Here is a 21,568-nt window from a genome sequence, read left to right as displayed (position 1 = left end):
GGTCCAGGACGATAAAATGTTCGACAAACACTCGTTGTCTATACGAGAAGCGCACGTTCACGACGCGCTTCTCTGTTTTCACAATGGCTCCTGTTGCCATTCCCACTTCCAGGAGACTTCGAGGTACATTTACCTCCTCGAAGTCAAGTCTCGGCAGGCTTCGTAGTTGAACAAAGTTGTTCGACGCGCCTGAGTCTACCAATGATCGAAGAGAGTCACTTGCTCTCTTCGAGTAAACCTTCAAGATGACTAGGTTCGGCCTGTCATCTTGCTTCCTGCAGTGAGAGCTAGTCTCACTGGGGGCTGCAGTCCTCAGTGTCGCGTGCCCGATGTCGGCACGCGTGACTGCATTACCAGTAGGGCGCCCCGCGCCTACTGGATGTTCGCGTTTTTTGTTGGTCCGCGGCGATGCCTAGCATCGCCACGACGGCCTCCTCCAGGGGGCATGGGAGCTGTGCACTCCCGTGCAAAGTGACCGATCCTTCCGCAACGGAAGCATCGCGCGTTGCCTCCCTGCTGCTGGTAACCAGCAGTTTTTGCGTTCGAGAGGTCCATTGGTTCTGGACCTCCCGTCCTCGCTACCGGGCGCGGTAGCGGTCTTGGCGCATTTGCATGGAGTCTAGCCTGACGCAGGCTAAACTCTTCTTGCATGGCAAGGGCGATTGCAGCTTCGAGAGTACTCGGGTGCTCTCGGAAGAGATAGGTCTTCACGTGCCCATCTCTAAGTCCTTTCATGAACGTGACGACCTTAGTCGCCTCGTCAATTGGATCGGTCGCGATATTTGAGACCAAGTATCGTGCGCGCTGCGCGTAAGCATGAACGTCATGCTTACCCTGCTGAAGGTCGAGGAACTCCGCCCTCGACCGGAACTCGTTTTGAGGGGCCTCAAATGCTTGTCTGAGCTCCTCTTTGAATACTTCGTACGTGCTGAAGCACGTAGGATCGGAGAGTCGGCGCCCATACGCCCAACTACTTGCGCGTCCGCCAAGGCAGGACATGGCGAACGCGACCTTCGACAGCGGGTCGACGATGCGTCGAGCCGCTATGGCTGTGTCGAGCTCAACAAGCCACCGAAGGAGAGGCTCGCCCTCTCTTCCCACGTAATTGCTCATGCTCAATTTCAATGCTTGAGCTCGCGGTGTCGTCCCTGACGACGCCGTCACTGAGGAAGCAGCATCGCGCTGCTCCTTCATGACGAATCCTAGAGCAACACCATGTTGCTCCGTCGGCGATAGCGTACGCAGCATTGTAGCTATTGCGCTTCTCCGAGAACCACATGAGCACGGAGGTGCCCATGGAGTGCTCCAACACGCCTGCAACGCATGTTGCACGCGCCGACTGCCCCCACCTGTCTGACCCAGAGTAGGAAGCCCTCCAACTACTGGCTACCAGGTGTAGTGGGTCTAACTTGACTCACTACTTTTGCTTACACGTTGCGCTACGTGTATGAGGAAGCGTAAGTACTGAGTAATTACTTGAGTTAATTATATTTGAATACACAAATATAATATAAATCAAATAAAGACGCCAAGTGACTTAGATTAGGTAAAATGAGAACTGTATTGTTTGTAAATTGATCTTCCTCCTAAATCTGCTAAAACTGTTTATCATCTATGAAAGGGGTTGACAGCGGCTGGCTGTCAGAGCCCCGCCAATATGCACGTCTCTAATTGGTAGAAAGATGCTGCTTTCTACCAATAGGATCTTTGGGTAGGTGTGGACCACTCATTGTGGTGGCCCACTTCAATGTATCCATTGGTGTGACTTACACCAAGGTGAGGAAGTACCTAAAACTTTTAACAGATATCCTATCTGTTAAAATCACAAGTGGCTTGTAGTCACTTGTACGTGTAACCCCGTTACAGATCTAGCTCATAATTGGTCAACTCGCGGCGCAGAATAGCACATAAGCGAGCGAAAGCAGCTTGTCCACACCTGAGATTCTGGCGAAACCAGACATCATACGCAGGGTTTGAAAGCATCGAGGGGAACTCAAGTGGTGTCAGTGTGCAAATGTTTTCCTCCTCATTGCGAATTGAACAAATTGCCGCGTGTGTAGCCGCAGCCGTTCCCAAAGCAGCAGCTCCTATCGCGGCGCCGACCGCCGCAGTGACGCACTTGTCCAGCCCCATCCAATCCCTGGCTACGAAGACGATCGAGTGTGAGCTGAGACTGGTGATTAACTCGTCTCAGTTTAGGCGAATTTAAGACGAACGGGTGAGCCGATCGAGCTTCCAGCTAGCCAATCAAATATCAGGAAAAATTGTCGTCCTATCGTCGAAGACGATAAAACCCAAGACGAGCGTTCCCCGACCACGCCCTTACTATGGTCGAACGGCTCAGCCCAGAATCCGCAGAACATCGGGAGGATATCAGCAAAGTCGGGGAGAGACCCGTAGCATCGCGACCCAGGGCCCCCAAGGACAAGACCACGCAGGGCCCCGCCAGCGCCATGGATGACGCTATTAGGGCGGCTCTTGACGAAGTCGGGGAGCCCCCGGTCCTGAGTAAGCCGGCCGCTGGACCCGCTGGACCCGGTGACCGCGGTGACGCTGCCCCTGCCTCTGAAGCCTCTGATGAGTCTGACTCTGCTGAAGGTGACAGACCGGAGGAAGGCCGCCCGGCGTCTCACCCGTGGACGTCTTTGGGCTTGACCGATCTCGGTTCGTTAAGGAGCAAGGACGTACCCCTGGGATACGAACCTTAGTGACGTTCCTGGAGCACGGCGCCTTGGCGCTCAACGGTCAACAGCGGGTAAAGGTACTCCAGATGGCCCCGCACCATGTCGTGAGGAACGGCATGCTCATGAGACGTGTGCACCTGAAGGTTCGCGGCGGACACGCCCGCTCTCTCAGTGTGCCGATCATTCCGCTGCCGGTTATTGAAACGGTACTCCATTACTGTCACTCCGATATATCCCTTCCCATGTGGGACAGTCAAAGACCGCGGACAAAGTACGGAAGCACGCATATTGGCATGGCCGGAAGCGCGACGTGGCTGAGTACGCGCGGGCTTGCACGGTGTGTGGTTGTGGGGAGGGGTACCGCCCTTGGAAGAACGGCTTGATGCAAAGGATACCGGTGCACGACTTGTATGGGCCTTTATCGTTGTTGGTGGTCGATGCTATTGGGCCACTAGTCACTACGCCTAGAGGGCGCAAGTACATTGTGGTCTTCGCTGACTATTTCACGCGATGGGTTGAGGATTTCCCTGTGGAAGCCCTCGATACTCTTACATTCGTCAAGATCATGATCGATGAAGTCCTCTGTCGGCACGGTGTGCCGGAACGCTTGCTGAGCGACCGTGGCTCTAACTTCATTTCGGAACTGGCTAAATCATTCTACGAGATTTTGGGAATCAAGAAACTCTTCGGAGCCGCCTATCACCCGCAAACGCAGGGGTTGGTAGAGCGGTTCAATGGGACTCTGATTGGAATGCTACGGAGTGAGGCTCAAACAGACTGGGATCTATATATGCCTCGCGTGTTGTTTGCCTATCGCACTTCATATCATGAAGCTCTCGGTGAATCCCCCTTTTCAGCCTATACAGCCGTGACCCCGTGTTGCCCCTGGACTTAGCGTTCCTGAGCACGAAGAATGGCTGGAAGAGCAATGAGGTGGACGAGTACCACCGGCGCCTCTTTCTATCGATGCGCGATACTTGCCGGCTCTTGGAGCGGCAGCTCCTGAAGGTCCAAGACCGTCATGCACACCGCCGTGAAGATCAGGTCGCTGTTGAGGTCCGAGAGGGAGATGCTGTGTGGGTCTAACAATACTCAGAGCTCGCAGAGGCGAGAGGACAACGAAGAAGCTGACCTTCTCCTTGCACGGTCCCTACTCCGTGGTGGGCCGTCTCGGCGACAACACGTACAAAATAGCAATCCCGAACCACCTCGACCGAGGGGTGTCTGTCAATGTGAACCGTCTGAAGAAGTTTGCACGGCGGTGGAGTAAACCGTTCCCCAACGAAGTGACTGAGCGAGTCACAAGCGATCCCTCCGCCGATGATTCAGGACCTTTGACTGTCGATGACCTACCTACTACAAGTTTTGTTGAACGCCTGACTCTAGGCGGCGAGGAGACAGCGTTCTCTGGGTCTCAAACCCCATCATGGAGATTTTGGACAAACGGGTGGAGGGATGGCAGCAGCAATACCTGGTATTAACGGCTTCATACGAAACTTGCTGGCGGTCCACCACTTCTCTACTACCTGACTACACAGTCCTCATCGATTTATTTGAAGACGAACAAGGTAAGGCCAAAGGTTGACCAGAGCTGCGAAAAAGTGCTCGCCTTGCGATGGCGAATGCGACGGTGGATGAGGGCGAGCTCCTCTTCTAGCTCTGACGATGGATAATGGTGATAACGCTCGAGGCTAGCTGTGCCTGTCGTCGCCTACTTCTCTTTTCTTTTGTTTTCTCAACTTTATTTCATTTGGAATCTGGAGAGCGCGGCTGTATCCGCGTCTGCATGTTGGTTTACTACTTCTTCGCGACTATCTGATGAACATGGAGCTACTTTCAGATCGGAAGAGGCAGGTTATACTTTGAATTACGCTAACACTCAAGAATGGAATGACTACTACTACTGCTACGCGACCTGCCTCTACCCTGATTTGGAACTCCAGGGCTTTATTCAACTACGGTGGAACTCCGTTGGAGCCGCGACTACTCGATCGACTCGAGCGCTCACTCTTCATTCTCTTCCTCTTCACTCGAGAACGCCTCCGACTCAGTTCGCTGGGGCTCGGCCGACTTGGCCTCGGCGTCGGCCAGATCCTCGGCCAGCCGTTCGTCGGTGTACTTGCAGTACTTGGGGTCCTCGTCGTCGATCTCCGTCGCCGGTCCTCGTGCTGAGTAGCAGCCATCCGCGCGCTTGAACGGCGAGAAGCCCCTGACCTTGGCCTCTTCGGGGTCGAACTCCGGGATGCCTGGGAACTCGTACCCACCCGCCGAAAGCTGCTTAGCCACCGTTACCATGAGATCGTGAATGCGCTTATCTTCAATGAGCTTGCGCCAGACGCCTCCAGCGAGTGTGGGGACCCAATGTTCAGGGACGTGCTTGGGCGAAGTGATGTCCAAAGCGACACGGGCAAGAGCGCGGTCACTCAGGCGCTTGTCAAGCTCGGCGAGGTCTGAGGGCGTCCGTCTTCTCCAGGAGCTCCGTCATGATCGTGAAGCCGCCTTTTTCGATTTGGAAGGGCTTGCGAGCGTCGCGCATTTTGGTCCGGTATGCCCCGGGCTCGTTGTCGTACAGGTCCAGCAAATCACTAGCCGGCGAGCAAGCGTAGCCCCGCTTGGCCGCCCCACCACACGAGATTGCTTTTCCCCTTCGCCCCGGGGCGCCGCAAGAAGTTGTAGTAGTCCCAGGTCTCGATGCAGTAGCTGAGGAAGCAAACGGGCTCACGCACGGCTGCCATCTTGCGCTTGCGACGCTGAGCATTTGCTGAAGACGACGGCAGCGGGGCGTGGAGTGCCCACTCGAAGAACGTCGGTCAGTACCCGTTCCACCAGCGCCAGTGCGCGGTGTAGATACCGGGGAATTTCTATGGGTCGTACCAGAGGTTCTCGTCCATCCACGGATACGCTCGCTGATACGGCGCCATACCCACGGCCGCCGACCTGCGACAGATGATCGCGATTGTCTTGCGCATATCTTTGGGAGTATCGGGCGACAGCTCGAAGTCAGGCGTCAGTGGAGGCCACTTCCCGGAGGAGGTCTCAGAGTCCGACTAGAGCTTTGTCTTGGCCCTGGAGTTCTTGTACGACCCGCCCTTCGGCGGGCTGGACGGCGCGCGCTTCTTGACCGCTGGCACCACTGTGAACACCGAGTGCGGCGTGGTGCCCGAACTGGCCCTCTGGAGCGAATGGGCTGGCAGGATAAGCACAGGAGGAGCGAAGTCCGTCTTGGCCTTCGCCTCTTCGTCGATGAGCGCAACGGCGACCTCGTCGAGATCGTCAAGCCCCACAGAGTCTTCGTTGGCGGCCAGAATCGGCCGTATTTCAGTCCAGAAGGCGACCTTGGCGCGGCGCGCGGCGGCTGCCGAGCTGCCGGGCGCTCCCTCCTTCTCCTCTCACTCGAGGAACGTCTTGAACTTGCGCAGCATGTCGTCATGGGTGCCCATGGCGGCGGTGCTTCTGGGACTTGTGATCTTGGGCGCGAATTGGCTAATGACAACTTGCCTCGAAAACCTCTCACTGGATCTCCGCTGAAAGATGGGACTTTCTCGAATAAGACTGAAGAAAGATGTGATTGATGGCTCTCGGCTCGCTGCCGTACTTTGGGACGGTGCCCGGACTCGCTACGAAAAACGCCTTAGCCAACTGGGACGCCTACGAGAATGTGTGTTCATTTCTGATTGAGGACTACATGGACAACGCGTACGGAGCCCTGGCGTGCTGGTTGGAGGTCTACGCGCCGCCTGAGCTGTTACCAGCGTACTGCGGGGTCGATGCCCTGCATCTTAGTATGGGTCATCACGACGCCATTGTGGAACGTTGGGTGGAGGTTCTCGGGTGAAGTCTGGCGCGTCGTGTGTCTGAACGCCTCGCTCTGGAGCCAGTGCATCTGCCAATACCAAGACGTGCTCGAAAACGCCGAGGTCCACCAGTTGCATGGCGTGGTCAGTGGATATGCCCTGTGGGGAGTCACCTTTGCCGTTCCGATGCAAGTATTGGCTGACCACGAGGAGTATTACGGGGACTACGGCTGCATGCTACGCAAGTGGTGGTTGGCTGCCAACATTACCTTCTACGCTTACTTGCCTGACTTGGGCGTGCACACGGCGTAATCGGTGGCGAGATACGTCTCAGCTACGAAGGACGCGGCTGTCTCGAGCCGAGGACGCGCTGTCGAAGCTGATCGTGTGGTTTTTCTACTCAGCAAGGTTTTGCTCGCGCTAGCGTTCTTCGCGCCGATGGCGGCGTATGACCTAGTGGAGTACATACTGCTGGGAGTGAAAGGCGTAGCTGCCGCGCTTCTCGCAGCCATCGGCGCTAACTACTGGCTTGACTGGACATGGGGCCTTCCTGCTACGATGTTGATCGCAACGGCGTTGTGGTGCATATTGGGCGCAACAGCGCCCCTCAAGAAGAATTGGACCAATATTAACCTATTTCGTCGATCATGGATGGACTCCGCCACATGGGAGAGCGCGCAGCGGAGCGTGAACAGCTCGGCGCTGAAAGCCTACGGCGCCTGCAAGAAGGTAGCAAGGATAGCGAGACATGACAACAGGACCCTGTTCGCGACCCCAGCGTACCGGCCGGTGAAGACATTCGTGCCCGACCGCCCGCCGCCACCTCGGCTGAACTTTGTGCTGCCGACGATCACGCCGCTGCCCTGCGGTTGGAACTCGCTCAGCACCCGAAGGTTCGGCAGAGACGTCGAACGCTAAGTCGGGGAGAATGTCCCGTGTCAGGGTACACGGGTGGCGTACCAGGGGTCCGGGTGCCGGACTCGTGTGGTGCCGACGTGGTGACCCGCCCCTAGGGGCATCTTTGAGCAGCGTGTTGAGGATGCGTCGCCGGTCCAAGTAGTGATATCTCTGTGTGTGGTCGACGCGATGGACAGAGGGAGCTTTTCGGACCGCCCAGGATAGGTGTCAAGCGCTACAGACCATGGCATACATACTTTTGCAGAGGGGATGTCATGTCCGGAGCTGCGGACATGACAACGACCCCAAGGACCTGCAAGGAGGGGCGCTGCCCTCAGGAGATCAAGCTTCTCCTCTACTCTACTTTTACTGATCAGTCATGAACTTACGCTTTCAACAACAACCGAAACAACAAGGAAGCTTTTATTTACGTTATCTGCTAGTCACTCGAGTCTCCTCCCGTCACCTCGCTCTTTCGTCCCGCACAAGACATTTACTCGCAAACGGTCACAGCGTACTCGGACCCGAATGAGGCAGGGAGGGTGCGACACAACAGAGGAATGCTGCCGTAGTCGCTGCGATTATCGGTGTAGCTGTCGGAACTCCTTTGGTCGTCGTGGCGACTGCAGGATCGGGTGGAGCATGTGCCGGTGAAGGTACACTAGCTGAATCTTCCCAGTGATTCACGACAGCAATCGGTTCTTCGCTCATCGACAACTGCCTTGGATCAAGATGGAACTTCTCTCTCCGTCTCGTGATGCATGACTGCTTGGTCTGTTTGGAGACGCGCGTGTCCTCAACGGCGTTCGGAGCGTCGACGATATGGCGCTCATGGTGAGTTTGTCGTATTCAGTGAGCATGCCCAGCAGGAGTGATGGTTACTATCGAGTAGAATATTTCATATGAGAGGATGTTGAATTGGGTGCTCGATTGGTCGATTGACTCGGAAATTTCGAATGGGTATTTTAGAAGGCAGATGATGCAGGCTATGATTATAATCATAACATATCCCATGATATTTTCCATGATCAATCATGGATGGAAATTAAGTATTTAGGACGATGGCCACATGGAGAAGTTTCGAGAAGATACTATGAGGACGAGAAAGATACAAACGTGGGGTTGTAATTTAATATATGATTAACACGTGATTAATCATGGAGGTATCATGGGTTACATGGATTGGAGACTATGTTCGTGTTTTATACCATTGGTGACAAGAACGCGTGAAAATGATCTCTGGCGGAGCCCCACGCGAGTAAAGACGCATATATAGCTGCGAGTTCATGTGCGGAATGCGTCTACACCATATACTTAAGAGCAAAGGTCCGAAAGGAAGAAGGAACTTATAGCAGAATCGATTGTCGCCCGCATTAGAAGCTATTCTTCACTTATACTGTCGCACTTACATTTCGACTTGGGTCGGAGGAACATCTTCTTTCTCGTCGGCGTTGCTTGTGATTGGATCCACAAGCGCAGCCATCTTCTCTTCGTCCTCTGCGACGTTCTTCTCCACACCTTGCCTCGGGAGGAGCTGCCCAGTCAGTAAATAGTAAAAAAAGTTCAAAGCGACGCCTGGGAAGCGCTTCCCCGCTCATGTCCAGCGGCGGTCCTCTCGCCACATGCCGGATGAACATCCAGCACACGTAGACGCCACAGCTATAGGCGTCAAACTGGATTGGGTTGTTCTGCGCAACCACGTCGTAGTCGCGGAGACCAGCAATCTTCAGCTGCGTTGAGATCGCCATCGCAGAGTTCATGTACGCAGATTGATTGAGTGGATCATAGTAGAAAATGCGCTTGGCATTTACGCTCACCACCACGCAGCACCAATGCGCATTATTGAAGTTCAGAGGAAGTAACACGGTCTCCACCCCAACCTCCGTCACTTGTTGGAACAACCGGTCACGGATTGCTTGGTCAACAGGATCTGGACCGGACGTTCTCGTCTTTTTCTTCGCTGGAACCGCAGACTGGAAACCCGCAAGCCTGCAAGAGGGATAATCGGCTGCGAGGCGCACGCACAGAGCCCTTATGACCGCGTCCGTGAGCCACGTCCGGGGTGTAGCGCGGTAGAGCAAGGAATAAGCAAAGTCAGGCGTACTTGGGAGGCCTTCGATCAACTTGTGTGGATACGACTCCAGAATATCATTAGCGACCTTGTTTCCGATGTCGTGGTATTCAGCAGGGAGTGCTGGGATGCCTTCAACAGTGAGCCACTTGTTCATATCCATTCCAAGCTGGACTACCTTCTTCAAATTCTGCACGCGCACGAAGGTCTCAATTTGGTCCCTTGTGAAACTTCCCACGTCCTTAATAACCACAGTTTCAACTTGATTGCTCTTGGGGCCCTTTCTCCCACCGATAACAGCATTTAGGGGCGGGTCTACTGAAATCGCATAATATTCAGTGTTGCCAACCGGGAGGAGCTTCATGCACGCAGCGAGCAGCTTTTCCGGAAGAATGTAGAACGGATCTTGGACGGTGACCGGGGTTTTCATCAACTTAAACTTAGGTTTCTTGGACTCCGCATCTCCGTACTTCACAAGGACTCCTGATAAGCGCCGCTGAGTGTCCTTCAAGGATGGCTTCTCACGGTCGAGAGAGTCCAGAAGATCCTCCAGTGTTACTTCTCCAGCCGTTTTTCTCCCATGCTCAGCAGCCTGGTACCATTTCCTATCAGCTCGTTCTCCAGCTGCTGTTACCTTCCTATGCTTGCGAGGAGCTCCGACTTTCTTCGTTTTAGGGTTGAGAACGATTTTGGGCCTTGCGCTCGTGGCCACCTCGTGCTCTTGATCCCCCGGGTAGACGCATCATCTTCATACTCGCTGTCATCCGTCAAGTAATCACTGTCACTACAACTTAAATCAAACTCCCCCTTGACGTCTTCATCTGTGACTTCTTGCTTTAGTGTAGCCTTTTTGCCTCGGCTGGCTTCTGCAGCACCAGAGCCACTGGACATCTTCCGCTGTCGAACGTTTCTCCATTGCACTAGCACAAACTCCAGCATAGCATCGAACTCCACATCATCTTCAATGTTAGTGCAGATCAGATGCGTGGCTCGCACAGCTTCGCGATATCTCTGTGCTTGCGACCTCTTCTCGGCTTTCTTGAACCCTTTTTCAAAGGTTTCATAGGAGAACTGTTTTACGCGTCTGAGTTGACGCGATGTGTTAGTCCATCTTGAAAGTATCATGAATAAATCGTGGGTTAGTCTAAGATTAATCATACTATATCCATGACTAAACAAGGAAATATCATGGGCAATCATACACTCACCTCTGACCGATCCGCTTCCAGGGAATTACCGGCCCAGGAATGCTCTCCTTCTTCCTGTAGGCGATGGCGTGGCGACACGGGAGTATCATCGTTAACGCAAACTCGCAGTCGCATTCCCATGTGTCCACGCGAAGGCGATGTGTCTTCGAGGCCCCTTGCACGACGACCAGAGTTTGATCTCCGCCGTTGACAGTAAACTTGTAGCGATCTGTGTTTGAAAGCGCTCTCGTATACTGTCCGGCGATCTGCTCGGCCACGAAGTGTGACGTGAAGCGAAGCACGTTGGACATTTCCTCATCATAATTACTGTTCACGAACTGTCCAATCCTGGCCAGCCGATAACCGTACTCGTTTTGCATCCGCCGGTCGTACGCCACGAGAGCCTTGACGCACCCGGTCATGCTCATTGAGCCGTCCACTACATTCTTGAGCTTCCCGAAGAAATTTTCCAACCTGTTGTTGGTATGGTTCTTGAAGTGCGGCAGGGTAGATCTATGATACAGCACCCAACGCTCCTGTGAGGCATCCCAATTCTTCTCAAAGTACGTGAAGAAGTCCTGCATGCCCACTCGAGCACAAATGTCCCGAAACGAATCATGGAAAATCCTGTAATTTTCTTCACTGTCAGCGTACACCATTGCGTGGATCGCTGCATCAATCTGACTAGCGTCATCTGTACAGATCTTACAAAACTCCGGCTTACAGCGCTTTTCCTTGAGGTATTTGATAACGTGGAAGTGGCAGATCAGCACGCGCGCCTGGGGAAAGTTCGATTGCAGCACCTTGATCTCGTTGAGATCCTTATCAACGACGATGACTCGAAGCCGATCAATTTGTGTTGGGTGGAAGCTCTTAAAGTGTTCCACAGCGCGCTCCATGTGCCAATCCCCATTGGTTTCCAGCAGAGATTGTTGGACGACGGCACCCTCTCCGAATTCGTTCATCGTCATGAACGTGAGCAACTGGTAATTGTAGCTGTTTGAACACATAATAAATCATAGGTCAATATACGATTAATCATAAAATAATCATGATCCAACCCCAACACGCACCGATTCGTCTTGTGGCTGCAGTCCACTAACAACAACTCGCTGAAACGTCCGTAGATACGCCTCATGTGGGCGATCGCCAACGAAATCACGCCAGTTTCTCCAGAAGCCGTCTCGGACACCACGGAGACGTTGTTCGGGTCTGCCGCGGCGAAAGCCGCTATCTCACGAGCCGTGGCGTCGTTGGCATCCTCTGTGGCCACTGATGACGCGTGCTCCCGCACAAGGTTGTCGACATCAACTTGAATGACGTTTTGGTCGTGCTCGAGCAGGTAGTCGCATATCTTGGAACGCGTGGCGCCCACAGCCAGCATGCCTTCGACTCTTGCACCAACCATTGTATCGACGACGCCTCTAGAACTTGGATACGTCGCGAAGGTTGAAGTGTTCACTTGGTGGTTGTGCAGAAAGTGCCCGTTTTTCACCTGGATCTCCATCCGCTCCAGATTCCACTGCACCCGAAACCTGAATGAACAGTTCGTGAGTCGGATGTGTTGTCTTGGTCGGCTGCCAGTTCTCCGAGACTTGCGCTTCTTCCAGCCATGTGTGCAGATGTACACACGGCTGTATGGATCCAAGCCTTCAGGAATCAACTTCGACACGTCAGCACCTTTCTTGGTCTTGGACAGCCGCTTGTTCTGCTCGTCACGTTTCATGGTCTCTTGGACCACCAGCACCTGCATCGTACTCGCGCAGTAAGTTTTCAAGTAGGCCTGCCAGCCTTCCCAGCTCGTGTGCCAGGTTGTCGGGGGATCAACTGCAACTTCCACCCGACTGCCTATACCTTGGCCATGGAGTGCGTTACTGACGTGCTGGCTCTCCTCTGCATCGCCGCACGCGTCACCAGTGTCGCCAGCTGTGGAAGCACCTGTGCTCTCACCTTGTGTGCTGTCTCCGCGAGTTTCCGCGCCATCCTCCTCCACTTGGACGTCTTCTGTAGACGCCTGAGCAACCGATTTACGCGGGACGTCGGAGAGTCCTGGGCCTCTGCGCGGCCATTTACGTCCTGGTGCTGCTGATGCTTCAACTCCTCCGCTACCAGGGTCTTTGCCTGCGCCCGCAGCTGCAGAAGCCACATCGGCCACATCTGGTTGGACCATCTTGACTTGCCTTGATAACAGCCGAAACGGAAGAGGCAACGGTTTCGACCTCTATCGGAAATAGGTGAGCTGTAAAATAATAATAAATTACAATCGCGGACCAATCATGTTTTGAAATCATGTGTGTTTCCATGATTGAAATCATAGCCTCCAACGGTTCCGATTTTAGAATGCCTGTAAAGTAAAAACGATAATTATTTTAATTTTTTAAAATAATTAATTGGCAACAATGATTTAAAGTATTTATTAACTAATTTCTAAATATTACTAATAATATAATTTTAAACAAAATATTTAGCTTTAATTAATATTAATTGGAATAATTCCTGATGGTCCTCAAACTCAAAATTCGACAATCCTGAAGCAAGACCAAATCGTGCGCGTACCGGTACCTGAACGTAGGCTGGACGCCCATGCAATGTGCTACTGCCAGCTGAGGCAAGGGCGTTTCTTCTTCAGCATCCTCAAGCCATTTTAAAGTCGATGTTTCAGTAACTGGTGCGTGACTGGTTCCAGCATGTCAACACCAACACGCGTGTTATCTGGCCGATGCAAGGGTCACGAAGTTCGCCATACCGAAATGCTTCCGCAAAAATAATTCACGGGGATCTATTGATAAATAGATGATCTATGAAGTTTTATTAGTTTGATTTTTTTTTGAAAATGACTATTCCATGGTATTGAAAATACCTGCGTTATAATAATTTGACATGATTTTACCTTGGTACTGTACCTGTACAAGTATTTGAGAAGTAGTAGTTTACGATGAACAATGTCCTCGAAGTAAAAGTCAATAATTAAACCAGTATATTTTAATGCACACAATATTACAAGTATTTCTGAACCTTTGTATATTTTAATCATATTAATATGTTTTAAAGTAAACTAGCGACGCTGGTAGATCCAAGATTCAGTGACCAGAACGCTGATGATAGTGACAAAAAGTGTTTGGGAAATTTATTCCTTCGCGCAAACTACACCATTACAACAGCGTCGACACCACTTACGACGGATTGATCCGTACATGCATTGTGATATGCCCGCCTTCCGACGATCGCGGGATCCACATCAGGAGCGAACCACCTCCCTTACCGGGCACACCTACGAGACCCGGGCGCCAGCGATCCAAATACAACGTTTTGTCCTCTAGCTGTGGGAACGTGGAGTCCCACGTCACCGTGTCGCCAGCACCCACGTCGACTTTGGTGTAGCCGTCGCCGCCGCTATGGACAACCACAGTCACGTCCTTCGTGTCGACGCTCTCGAAAATGAGACGCACAACGCCGTCACCCGCGTGCGTGTACGACCCGTAGCTTCCCGCGAAAGCTTCGTCCACTGCTGTGAGTCCCAACGCGTCGAACAGCGTTCCGTCGTCAATCTCTCCTACATAAGCTGTGGGCCCGCATATAGGTTGCACGAATTGCGAAGCCATGTATGCTATACCAGTGGGGTCGACCACGGACAGTGCGGCGAGTCCCATATTCGCCACTTTGAGCATGTAGTCATTCTCCGCTACATCCTTCCCCATATCAGTTTTACCAGTGTCAATGAGCTGGTCCACAATCACCCCAAACGTTTTCCGGAGCAGATCTCGTGTCTCGTAAGCTGCCGTCTTAGTTTTCGAAGCTAGCAACTCTCCCATGCAGTTGTTCGTGACAATAGGGATGTCGTTCAGAACGATTGCCGACTTGTACACCTTTACTCGAATATCATCGACGTTGTCACTCGCGTTGCGATATCTAAGAACAGCAAGAGTCACACGATCAGCGAGACGCTTGAGCTGCCAGCCACAGCTCGAGTTCTTGTCGATGATACTTTGTAGTTCATCCACCGTCGTGGCTGTTTTGTTCATTACGCCATTACCACCACTAAGCAAGTTCATGACATTTGCCCCGGTCGAAATAATCTCGTCGCCGTTAGTGATGGCCTGCTTCACGATAAATTCCACAGTTTGAAGCACGTAGTCTGCAAACCGGGCGTTCTCAGGGACTGGTAAATTCAGACAAGTGCACACGGCTATCGGAAGGTCGTACAATACGACATCAGCCGAATAAGCAGCAGCGAGAAGCTCTTCTACATTGCCTTGGGGCGCAGAGGTTTGCCGAAAACGAAGATAGTAGATCAGCCCTCTGATCACCTCGACAATATTCTTAACACACGTGACAGCCCACTTGGTAGTCTTGTATATAGTATAAATCTCGCCAAACACATTCGCAGTTGCAACATTCAGTGCCACAGCGATAACCGAACCGATTTTAGTGAGAACCGCGAGAGCACAGTCGTCATTTTGAGGAATGCACTCCAAAGCACACGTCACAGGATACGATATCGGACATTGCGTGATACAGTCATCGCCGTCCTTGCCATAACCCAACGGACAAATATTGTTGCTGTCGAAAGCGGCCGTCTTGCGATAACATGCTGTATCGGTGGATTTACCGATGGTTGGCCCCACCCAGTTGCGAATTGTTGTGCCGTACGAGTTGTTCCCAACGCCCGAAGGATCCGTCAGCAATACGTTCTTAGCGGATATTCTCGTCCAAATTGCGCCGAGTTGATCCACCTCGTCAGCAGCACGACCGTAGAACCCACTCAACATAAATCCTTCAGGTGCGGCCGCTACTCCCGACTTATCTGTCTTCGTTCCGCCAGAAATTGTCTTACCTTGACTGGTTGTGAAGCTCAGATAGAACACACGAGTTTGTGATCCCTGCTTCTCCCAGTGAGCTTCCATCGAGTTAATGTACTCACCAGAGCCCAGAGTAAGCGTCTTCTCTTCTCCTCCTCTACCTCCGTGAGAAAATGTCAGTTCGGCAGGAGAGGCCACCTGCAGCGTCACCGCGTCCACGCGCTTGGCCGACCGAATCGTGACAGAGGAGGCCGTCTGTCCGAACTTGATAGACTTGATGTCAGAGAATGCGTTGCCGTGAGGACCACCGAAAAGCTCGCCGAGTACAATGTCTTCATCCGCGGAAACAGGAGGTGAGACCGTCTCGTTGACTGTTGCAATGCTTGACCACACCGCTCCGATGAGATCAATCTCGTCGCCGTAGCGACCAAAGAAGCCGCCAAGCTGGTAGCCCTTCGGAGCTGTCAATGACCCCTTTTCCTTGGTTTGCGACCCACCAGATACCGTCTTACCCTTGCTCGTTCCCATACTAAGGTAGAAAATGCGCGTGTGGCCACCTTTTTGACCCCAATGAGCCTCCATGGTGGTAATATACTCGCCTGGCTCAAGTGTGAGGGTGTTATCTTTTCCACCGGTTCCGCCGTGAGTGAAAGTCATCTCCTTCGGTGCCGAAATTTGTAGGGTGAGGCCGTCAACACGCTCTCCCGCACGAATCGTGACGGAGCTCACAGTCATGCCAGATGAAACAGCGAGCTGGTCGGAGAATTGCTCTCCGTGAGGCCCTCCAAACGAATCACTTAGTTGAACAGCCCTCTTGTTCGCCTTCGTTGTCACCTCCGACAAACTTCCTGCAATGTCGGCGGGGGCGACAGTACCCGGAGAATCTTCATCTTTAACCGGAGCGGGAGCCGGCGTCGGGGCTGGAGTCACCAGGTCGATGTACGCCCAGACTGCACCCAACGTGTCAATCTCGTTGCCGTCTTTGCCGAAAAAGCCGGCCAGCTGAAAGCCTTCAGGTGCAGTCACTGTGTTTTTATCATTCGTCATCGAACCACCGGCTAGTGAGTTACCCTTGCTCGTGATGAAGTTCACGTAGAAAATGCGCGTGTGGTCTTTCTTCTTCCCCCAGTGCACTTCCATCGACTTAATGAACTCGCCCGGCTCGAGCTTGAGCGTCTTTTGGTCTCCTCCAGTTCCGCCGTGAGTAAACGTCAAACTCTTGGGTGCTGAGATCTGCAAGGTGATGCCATCGAGACGCTCACCGGCATGAATTGAAATGGAGCTGACGGTCTGTCCTGAATTGACAAAGTTTTTGTCCGAGAAATCCATGCCGTGGGGCCCGCCGAAGCTCTCACTGAGCTGGACAGAGTCCTTGACCGACATTGTCGGGGCCGCAGGTGTAGGTGCAGGTGTAGGTGCAGGTGTAGGTGCAGGTGTAGGTGCAGGTGTAGGTGCAGGTGCAGGAGCTGCTGATGCAGATGCAGAGGGTGCTGGTGCCTCTGCAGACGGTGCTGGTGCCTCTGCACCAGAGCCTGGTGCAGAACCATCAGAAGATGAGGTTGTCGAGGCATCCGTAGAAGTTGGTTCAGTAGACCCTGAGGCTGACGACTCTGTGGATGTTGCCGTGGACGTTGGTTCAGTAGACCCTGAGGCTGACGACTCTGTAGATGTTGCCGTGGACGTTGGTTCAGTGGACCCTGAGCCTGATGACTCTGTGGATGTTGCCGTGGACGTTGGTTCAGTAGACCCTGAGGCTGACGACTCTGTGGATGTTGCCGTAGACGTTGGTTCAGTAGACCCTGAGGCTGACGACTCTGTGGATGTTGCCGTGGACGTTGGTTCAGTAGATCCTGAGGCTGACGACTCTGTGGATGTTGCCGTGGACGTTGGTTCAGTAGACCCTGAGGCTGACGACTCTGTGGATGTTGCCGTGGACGTTGGTTCAGTAGATCCTGAGGCTGACGACTCTGTGGATGTTGCTGCCGAAGGATCCTTACTAGCCGATTCAGATGCTTCAGATGCTGATGATGTTACCGCCGAGGAGCTCGAAGATGCGTCTCCTGATTCTCCTGTCGATCCCTCTACAGACTCTGACTCATCGCTGGACGCTGCTGCGGACTGATCCGTTTGGTCTGTTGGGGCTTTCCTAGCTTTGGAAGCCTTACCAGTAGTAGCAGCAGAACCAGACCCAGATGCATCCGTAGACGATTCCGATGACGTTGTTTCAGACGCATCCGTTGACACTGCCGGCTTCTTCCCTGTATTGGTAGGCTTGGTAGTCTTAGCAGGTGTAACATCAGTTGAACCGGAGTCCGATGCATCCATAGACGATTCCATTGACGCCAATGCAGACTCATCCACTGAAGCTGTAGGTCGTTTCCCCGTTTTCTTGGGCCTCGCTACTTCAGCAGCAGACCCCGATGCCGAGACATCGGTATCTGCGTCAGCCGATGCGTCCGACCCGCTTGCAGAATCCTCGGTAGACGTCGTTGGCCGCTTCCCAGTTTTCTTGGGCCCTGAACTCGTTGGTCGTTTTCCCCGTTTTCTTGGGCCTCGCTACTTCAGCAGCAGACCCCGATGCCGAGACATCGGTATCTGCGTCAGCCGATGCGTCCGACCCGCTTGCAGAATCCTCGGTAGACGTCGTTGGCCGCTTCCCAGTTTTCTTGGGCCCTGAACTCGTTGGTCGTTTCCCCGTTTTCTTGGGCCTCGCTACTTCAGCAGCAGACCCCGATGCCGAGACATCGGTATCTGCGTCAGCCGATGCGTCCGACCCGCTTGCAGAATCCTCGGTAGACGTCGTTGGCCGCTTCCCAGTTTTCTTGGGCCCTGAACTCGTTGGTCGTTTCCCCGTTTTCTTGGGCCTCGCTACTTCAGCAGCAGACCCCGATGCCGAGACATCGGTATCTGCGTCAGCCGATGCGTCCGACCCGCTTGCAGAATCCTCGGTAGACGTCGTTGGCCGCTTCCCAGTTTTCTTGGGCCCTGAACTCGTTGATCGTTTCCCCGTTTTCTTGGGCCTCGCTACTTCAGCAGCAGACCCCGATGCCGAGACATCGGTATCTGCGTCAGCCGATGCGTCCGACCCGCTTGCAGAATCCTCGGTAGACGTCGTTGGCCGCTTCCCAGTTTTCTTGGGCCCTGAACTCGTTGGTCGTTTCCCCGTTTTCTTGGGCCTCGCTACTTCAGCAGCAGACCCCGATGCCGAGACATCGGTATCTGCGTCAGCCGATGCGTCCGACCCGCTTGCAGAATCCTCGGTAGACGTCGTTGGCCGCTTCCCAGTTTTCTTGGGCCCTGAACTCGTTGGTCGTTTCCCCGTTTTCTTGGGCCTCGCTACTTCAGCAGCAGACCCCGATGCCGAGACATCGGTATCTGCGTCAGCCGATGCGTCCGACCCGCTTGCAGAATCCTCGGTAGACGTCGTTGGTCGTTTCCCAGTTTTCTTAGGCTTTGCCACTTCAGTGGCAGACCCGGAGGCATCGGTAGAGCTCTCCGCTGAAGCTGGTGCAGACGCGTCGGCTGACCCCGCGGAGGATTTATCTGCTGAAGTTTCACCAGAAGCAGCGCTGGCAGAACCAGCAGTAGAAGGTACCGGCGCAGCGGGAGCGGGAGTAGGAGCTGGAGTTGGGGCCTCTGTCGCCGGAGCCTCTGTCGCGGGGGCCTCCGCTGAAATACGCGTCCAAATCGCTCCCAACCTGTCGATCTCGTTGCCGTCTTGGCCGAAGAAGCCTCCGAGCTGGAATCCTTCCGGCGCCTTCACCGTGTTCTTGCTGTCCGTCTGAGAACCTCCAGAGACCTTGTTACCCGCGCTCGTGCCGAAGCTCAGGTAGAAGATGCGCGTTCTCCCCTTCTTCTCGCCCCAGTGCGCCTCCATCGACGTGATGTGCTCGTCCGCGGCAAGAGTGAGCGTGTTTGGTCTCCCACCAGTTCCTCCGTGGCTGAACGTCGCCGCCGTCGGCCCTTTCACTTCCAGCGAGATGCCATCGACGCGCTCTCCAGCGCGAATGGTGAGGGAGGCGATGGTCTGTCCTGCAGCGACCGAGGCTTGGTCCGAGAACGCGTTTCCGTGAGGCCCACCGAAGCTCTCGCTCAACTGAACGGGGTCATCTGCTGATAAGGTCCCCGGTACAACCACCAGGAGAAGGCAAACGATTGCCTGAAGTATCATCGTTGGCACTCTAGGTGCCATGCTCGCGAAGGCGAGCTTCCTGAAATGTGGTCTTAATCTACTTTAACCCGATGCATACGCGGATAATACTCACACAGCTCTTGTCCACAACAATACCAGCGGCGTTAGATTTGCGACGAACTGACTCGTCATTTCCATTAACCCTTTAAGTAAACGAACGGGTGGCAACAGCAGCAGGATAGGCTCTGGGATCGGACTCTCCCTGTTGAGTGCATTTCTGTACTTTACCTCGGCCAAATTTGGCTTCTGGGACCCAGACTGGATGGGCAGTAAACACAGATGGTTCAGCAGAATTGGTTGTCGTTTTGTCCACCATTTTCGAAGCAAGGTTGGGCTCACACTTCAAGTCGAAATCATTTGGACTTCATATTCGACGTTACCCAGCTCACGAAGAAACTCGAACTGGAACAGCAGTCGTTGACACGCGCTTTCGTGGCGATAGGTCTTCTTTTTGACCGAATCAAGCCAGCTTGATTCGAAGTCTTGTATTCACTCAGGACAGCCGCTGTGATGCACACTACTACATGTACAATACCGTCGGACCCACTCCGACTCGGAGTTGTCGCGAGTGTACTGGTACAATCTTACTCCCCGTTCCCACACGAAGCGTATAACGGGATGCATATAATACGTAGAGTGATTCCATCTCCGAGTGAGAAGGTAACTAAGTTGGTGCCTACTGAAAGTTTACCAGGCAAAATGTATACAGTATCTGCCGCAGCGTGCATCGTGACTCACGACTCGTAGCAGGGCTACTAAAGTGTGTATCGCGGATAACAAACTCTCGACGCGGGTACAGGAGGTACTGGTAGGCTACCAGTGGTAACGTTGCATGTAGTGTGTGTTACGTAAAATATTTTCCTGCAACATATTCAACTTTCAAGTTTTACAACAGCTAAAATGAACAATACACAGTCAAAGTTGCATTTTTGGGTCCAAGGTCGGCGGAACATGCTGGAGACTCGCCGCAAGCTGCTCAACGCAGCGCTGGGCGGCAACATGGTGCGTGTCTCTCCATCCCAACTTCTCACCAAGACGCTGAGCTTTCGATCGCACTGCGTCGCGTCTCCATCGGGGCTATGGCTCGCGCTCTACGCGTCGATCGAGGCAGGCGGGAGAGTCCCCACTAACGTTTTAATGCCCACGGACTGACTGCGCCGGTCCTGCAGGTCCTGTCGTGCGCCCTGCTGCTGACCACCATGTTCTTGTTGGAGACGCCGTACGTGGGCTTCGACGCCGCAGTCACCGCCGGCGTCTACGTGGTCTTCACGTTCGTGGCCATCGTCATCCTCAACAAGACGCCGTCCGCCTTTTCGGTGCGGCGTTGAAGCTGCTACCAAGTGGAACGTTGACGATCTTGGTCTTTTGTGGCTGACCAGTGCATGCTTCTTTTGTGTAGATCGGGTTCTTGGTCGGAGCGTCGCTGTTGGTGCTGGTGCTGGCCTTCCAGGGAGCTCTGTACTGGGTAGGCGGCTGTGGATGAGGTGTACTGTGGTTGAGCTGCTGACGGGAGCTGTTGGCTGGATTAGGGGCTGGAGGCACGCAACAACCCGCGACGGGCGACCCCGGGGTACGTCGCGTCTGGACTCCACGCGGTGATCTTCGTGGTGCAGTGTGTGGTGACAACTGTCGTGGTCAAGTCCAAGGAAGACGTCATTGACACATACGCTGGTGAGTTGCCGCGGTGAGAGGGCGCCTTGTCTACTGCTGTTGGCCTTACTTGCTCTTGTCATTGTGGCAGCGTACGAGTATATCCCGGATACCGGATACGTCGAGAACGTGATCCTGACCAACATCTCGCGCACAGCATCACCTATTAATTACCAAGCCACAATTCCCACCGCAGACATTTGAGCTGAGGCAATAAGAAGGCGTTCTGAGTGTAATTACAGAGTGAATGACCCAGTTGTACCTATTGCACGTTCAGTCCAACGGACGATGTGC

General features: G+C 53.6%; 5 protein-coding genes across 6 annotated transcripts; 2 read left to right on the top strand and 3 right to left on the bottom strand.

Moving 5' to 3' along the window:
* Positions 1–4,688: 4,688 nt before the first annotated feature.
* On the bottom strand, positions 4,689–5,111 carry IUM83_07802 (Pol Polyprotein; the record flags this gene model as incomplete). Its single annotated transcript, XM_067932127.1, has 1 exon — positions 4,689–5,111. The coding sequence occupies one exon, from the start codon at positions 5,109–5,111 to the stop codon at positions 4,689–4,691; it is 423 nt and encodes a 140-aa protein (XP_067786415.1).
* A 620-nt stretch (positions 5,112–5,731) lies between these two features.
* IUM83_07801 (RAN GTPase-activating protein 2) lies at positions 5,732–16,671 on the bottom strand (the record flags this gene model as incomplete). The annotated part of the gene is made up of 2 exons (XM_067932126.1): positions 5,732–5,973; positions 13,896–16,671. The coding sequence occupies 2 exons, from the start codon at positions 16,669–16,671 to the stop codon at positions 5,732–5,734; spliced, it is 3,018 nt and encodes a 1,005-aa protein (XP_067786416.1).
* Positions 16,672–16,759: 88 nt separating this feature from the next.
* Positions 16,760–17,554, top strand: IUM83_07800 (A-kinase anchor protein 5; the record flags this gene model as incomplete). Its single annotated transcript, XM_067932125.1, has 2 exons — positions 16,760–16,829; positions 16,938–17,554. The coding sequence occupies 2 exons, from the start codon at positions 16,760–16,762 to the stop codon at positions 17,552–17,554; spliced, it is 687 nt and encodes a 228-aa protein (XP_067786417.1).
* A 321-nt stretch (positions 17,555–17,875) lies between these two features.
* Positions 17,876–19,624, bottom strand: IUM83_07799 (uncharacterized protein; the record flags this gene model as incomplete). Its single annotated transcript, XM_067932124.1, has 1 exon — positions 17,876–19,624. The coding sequence occupies one exon, from the start codon at positions 19,622–19,624 to the stop codon at positions 17,876–17,878; it is 1,749 nt and encodes a 582-aa protein (XP_067786261.1).
* Positions 19,625–20,575: 951 nt separating this feature from the next.
* IUM83_07798 (uncharacterized protein) lies at positions 20,576–21,478 on the top strand (the record flags this gene model as incomplete). 2 transcript variants are annotated; one of them, XM_067932122.1, is made up of 5 exons in its annotated part: positions 20,576–20,626; positions 20,794–20,940; positions 21,024–21,089; positions 21,154–21,295; positions 21,366–21,478. In XM_067932122.1, 5 exons carry the CDS (start codon positions 20,576–20,578, stop codon positions 21,476–21,478), a joined length of 519 nt encoding a protein of 172 aa, XP_067786263.1. The 2 variants fall into 2 exon arrangements, with proteins under 2 accessions (XP_067786263.1, XP_067786262.1); XM_067932123.1 differs by having other exon boundaries at positions 20,576–20,731.
* Positions 21,479–21,568: the final 90 nt, after the last annotated feature.

Source organism: Phytophthora cinnamomi (assembly GCF_018691715.1).
Source record: "Phytophthora cinnamomi strain GKB4 chromosome Unknown Contig68, whole genome shotgun sequence".
Classification (NCBI taxonomy): domain Eukaryota; phylum Oomycota; class Peronosporomycetes; order Peronosporales; family Peronosporaceae; genus Phytophthora; species Phytophthora cinnamomi.
The sequence above is the reverse complement of the archived record's forward strand: the minus strand, read 5'-3'. Positions and strand labels throughout refer to the sequence as shown.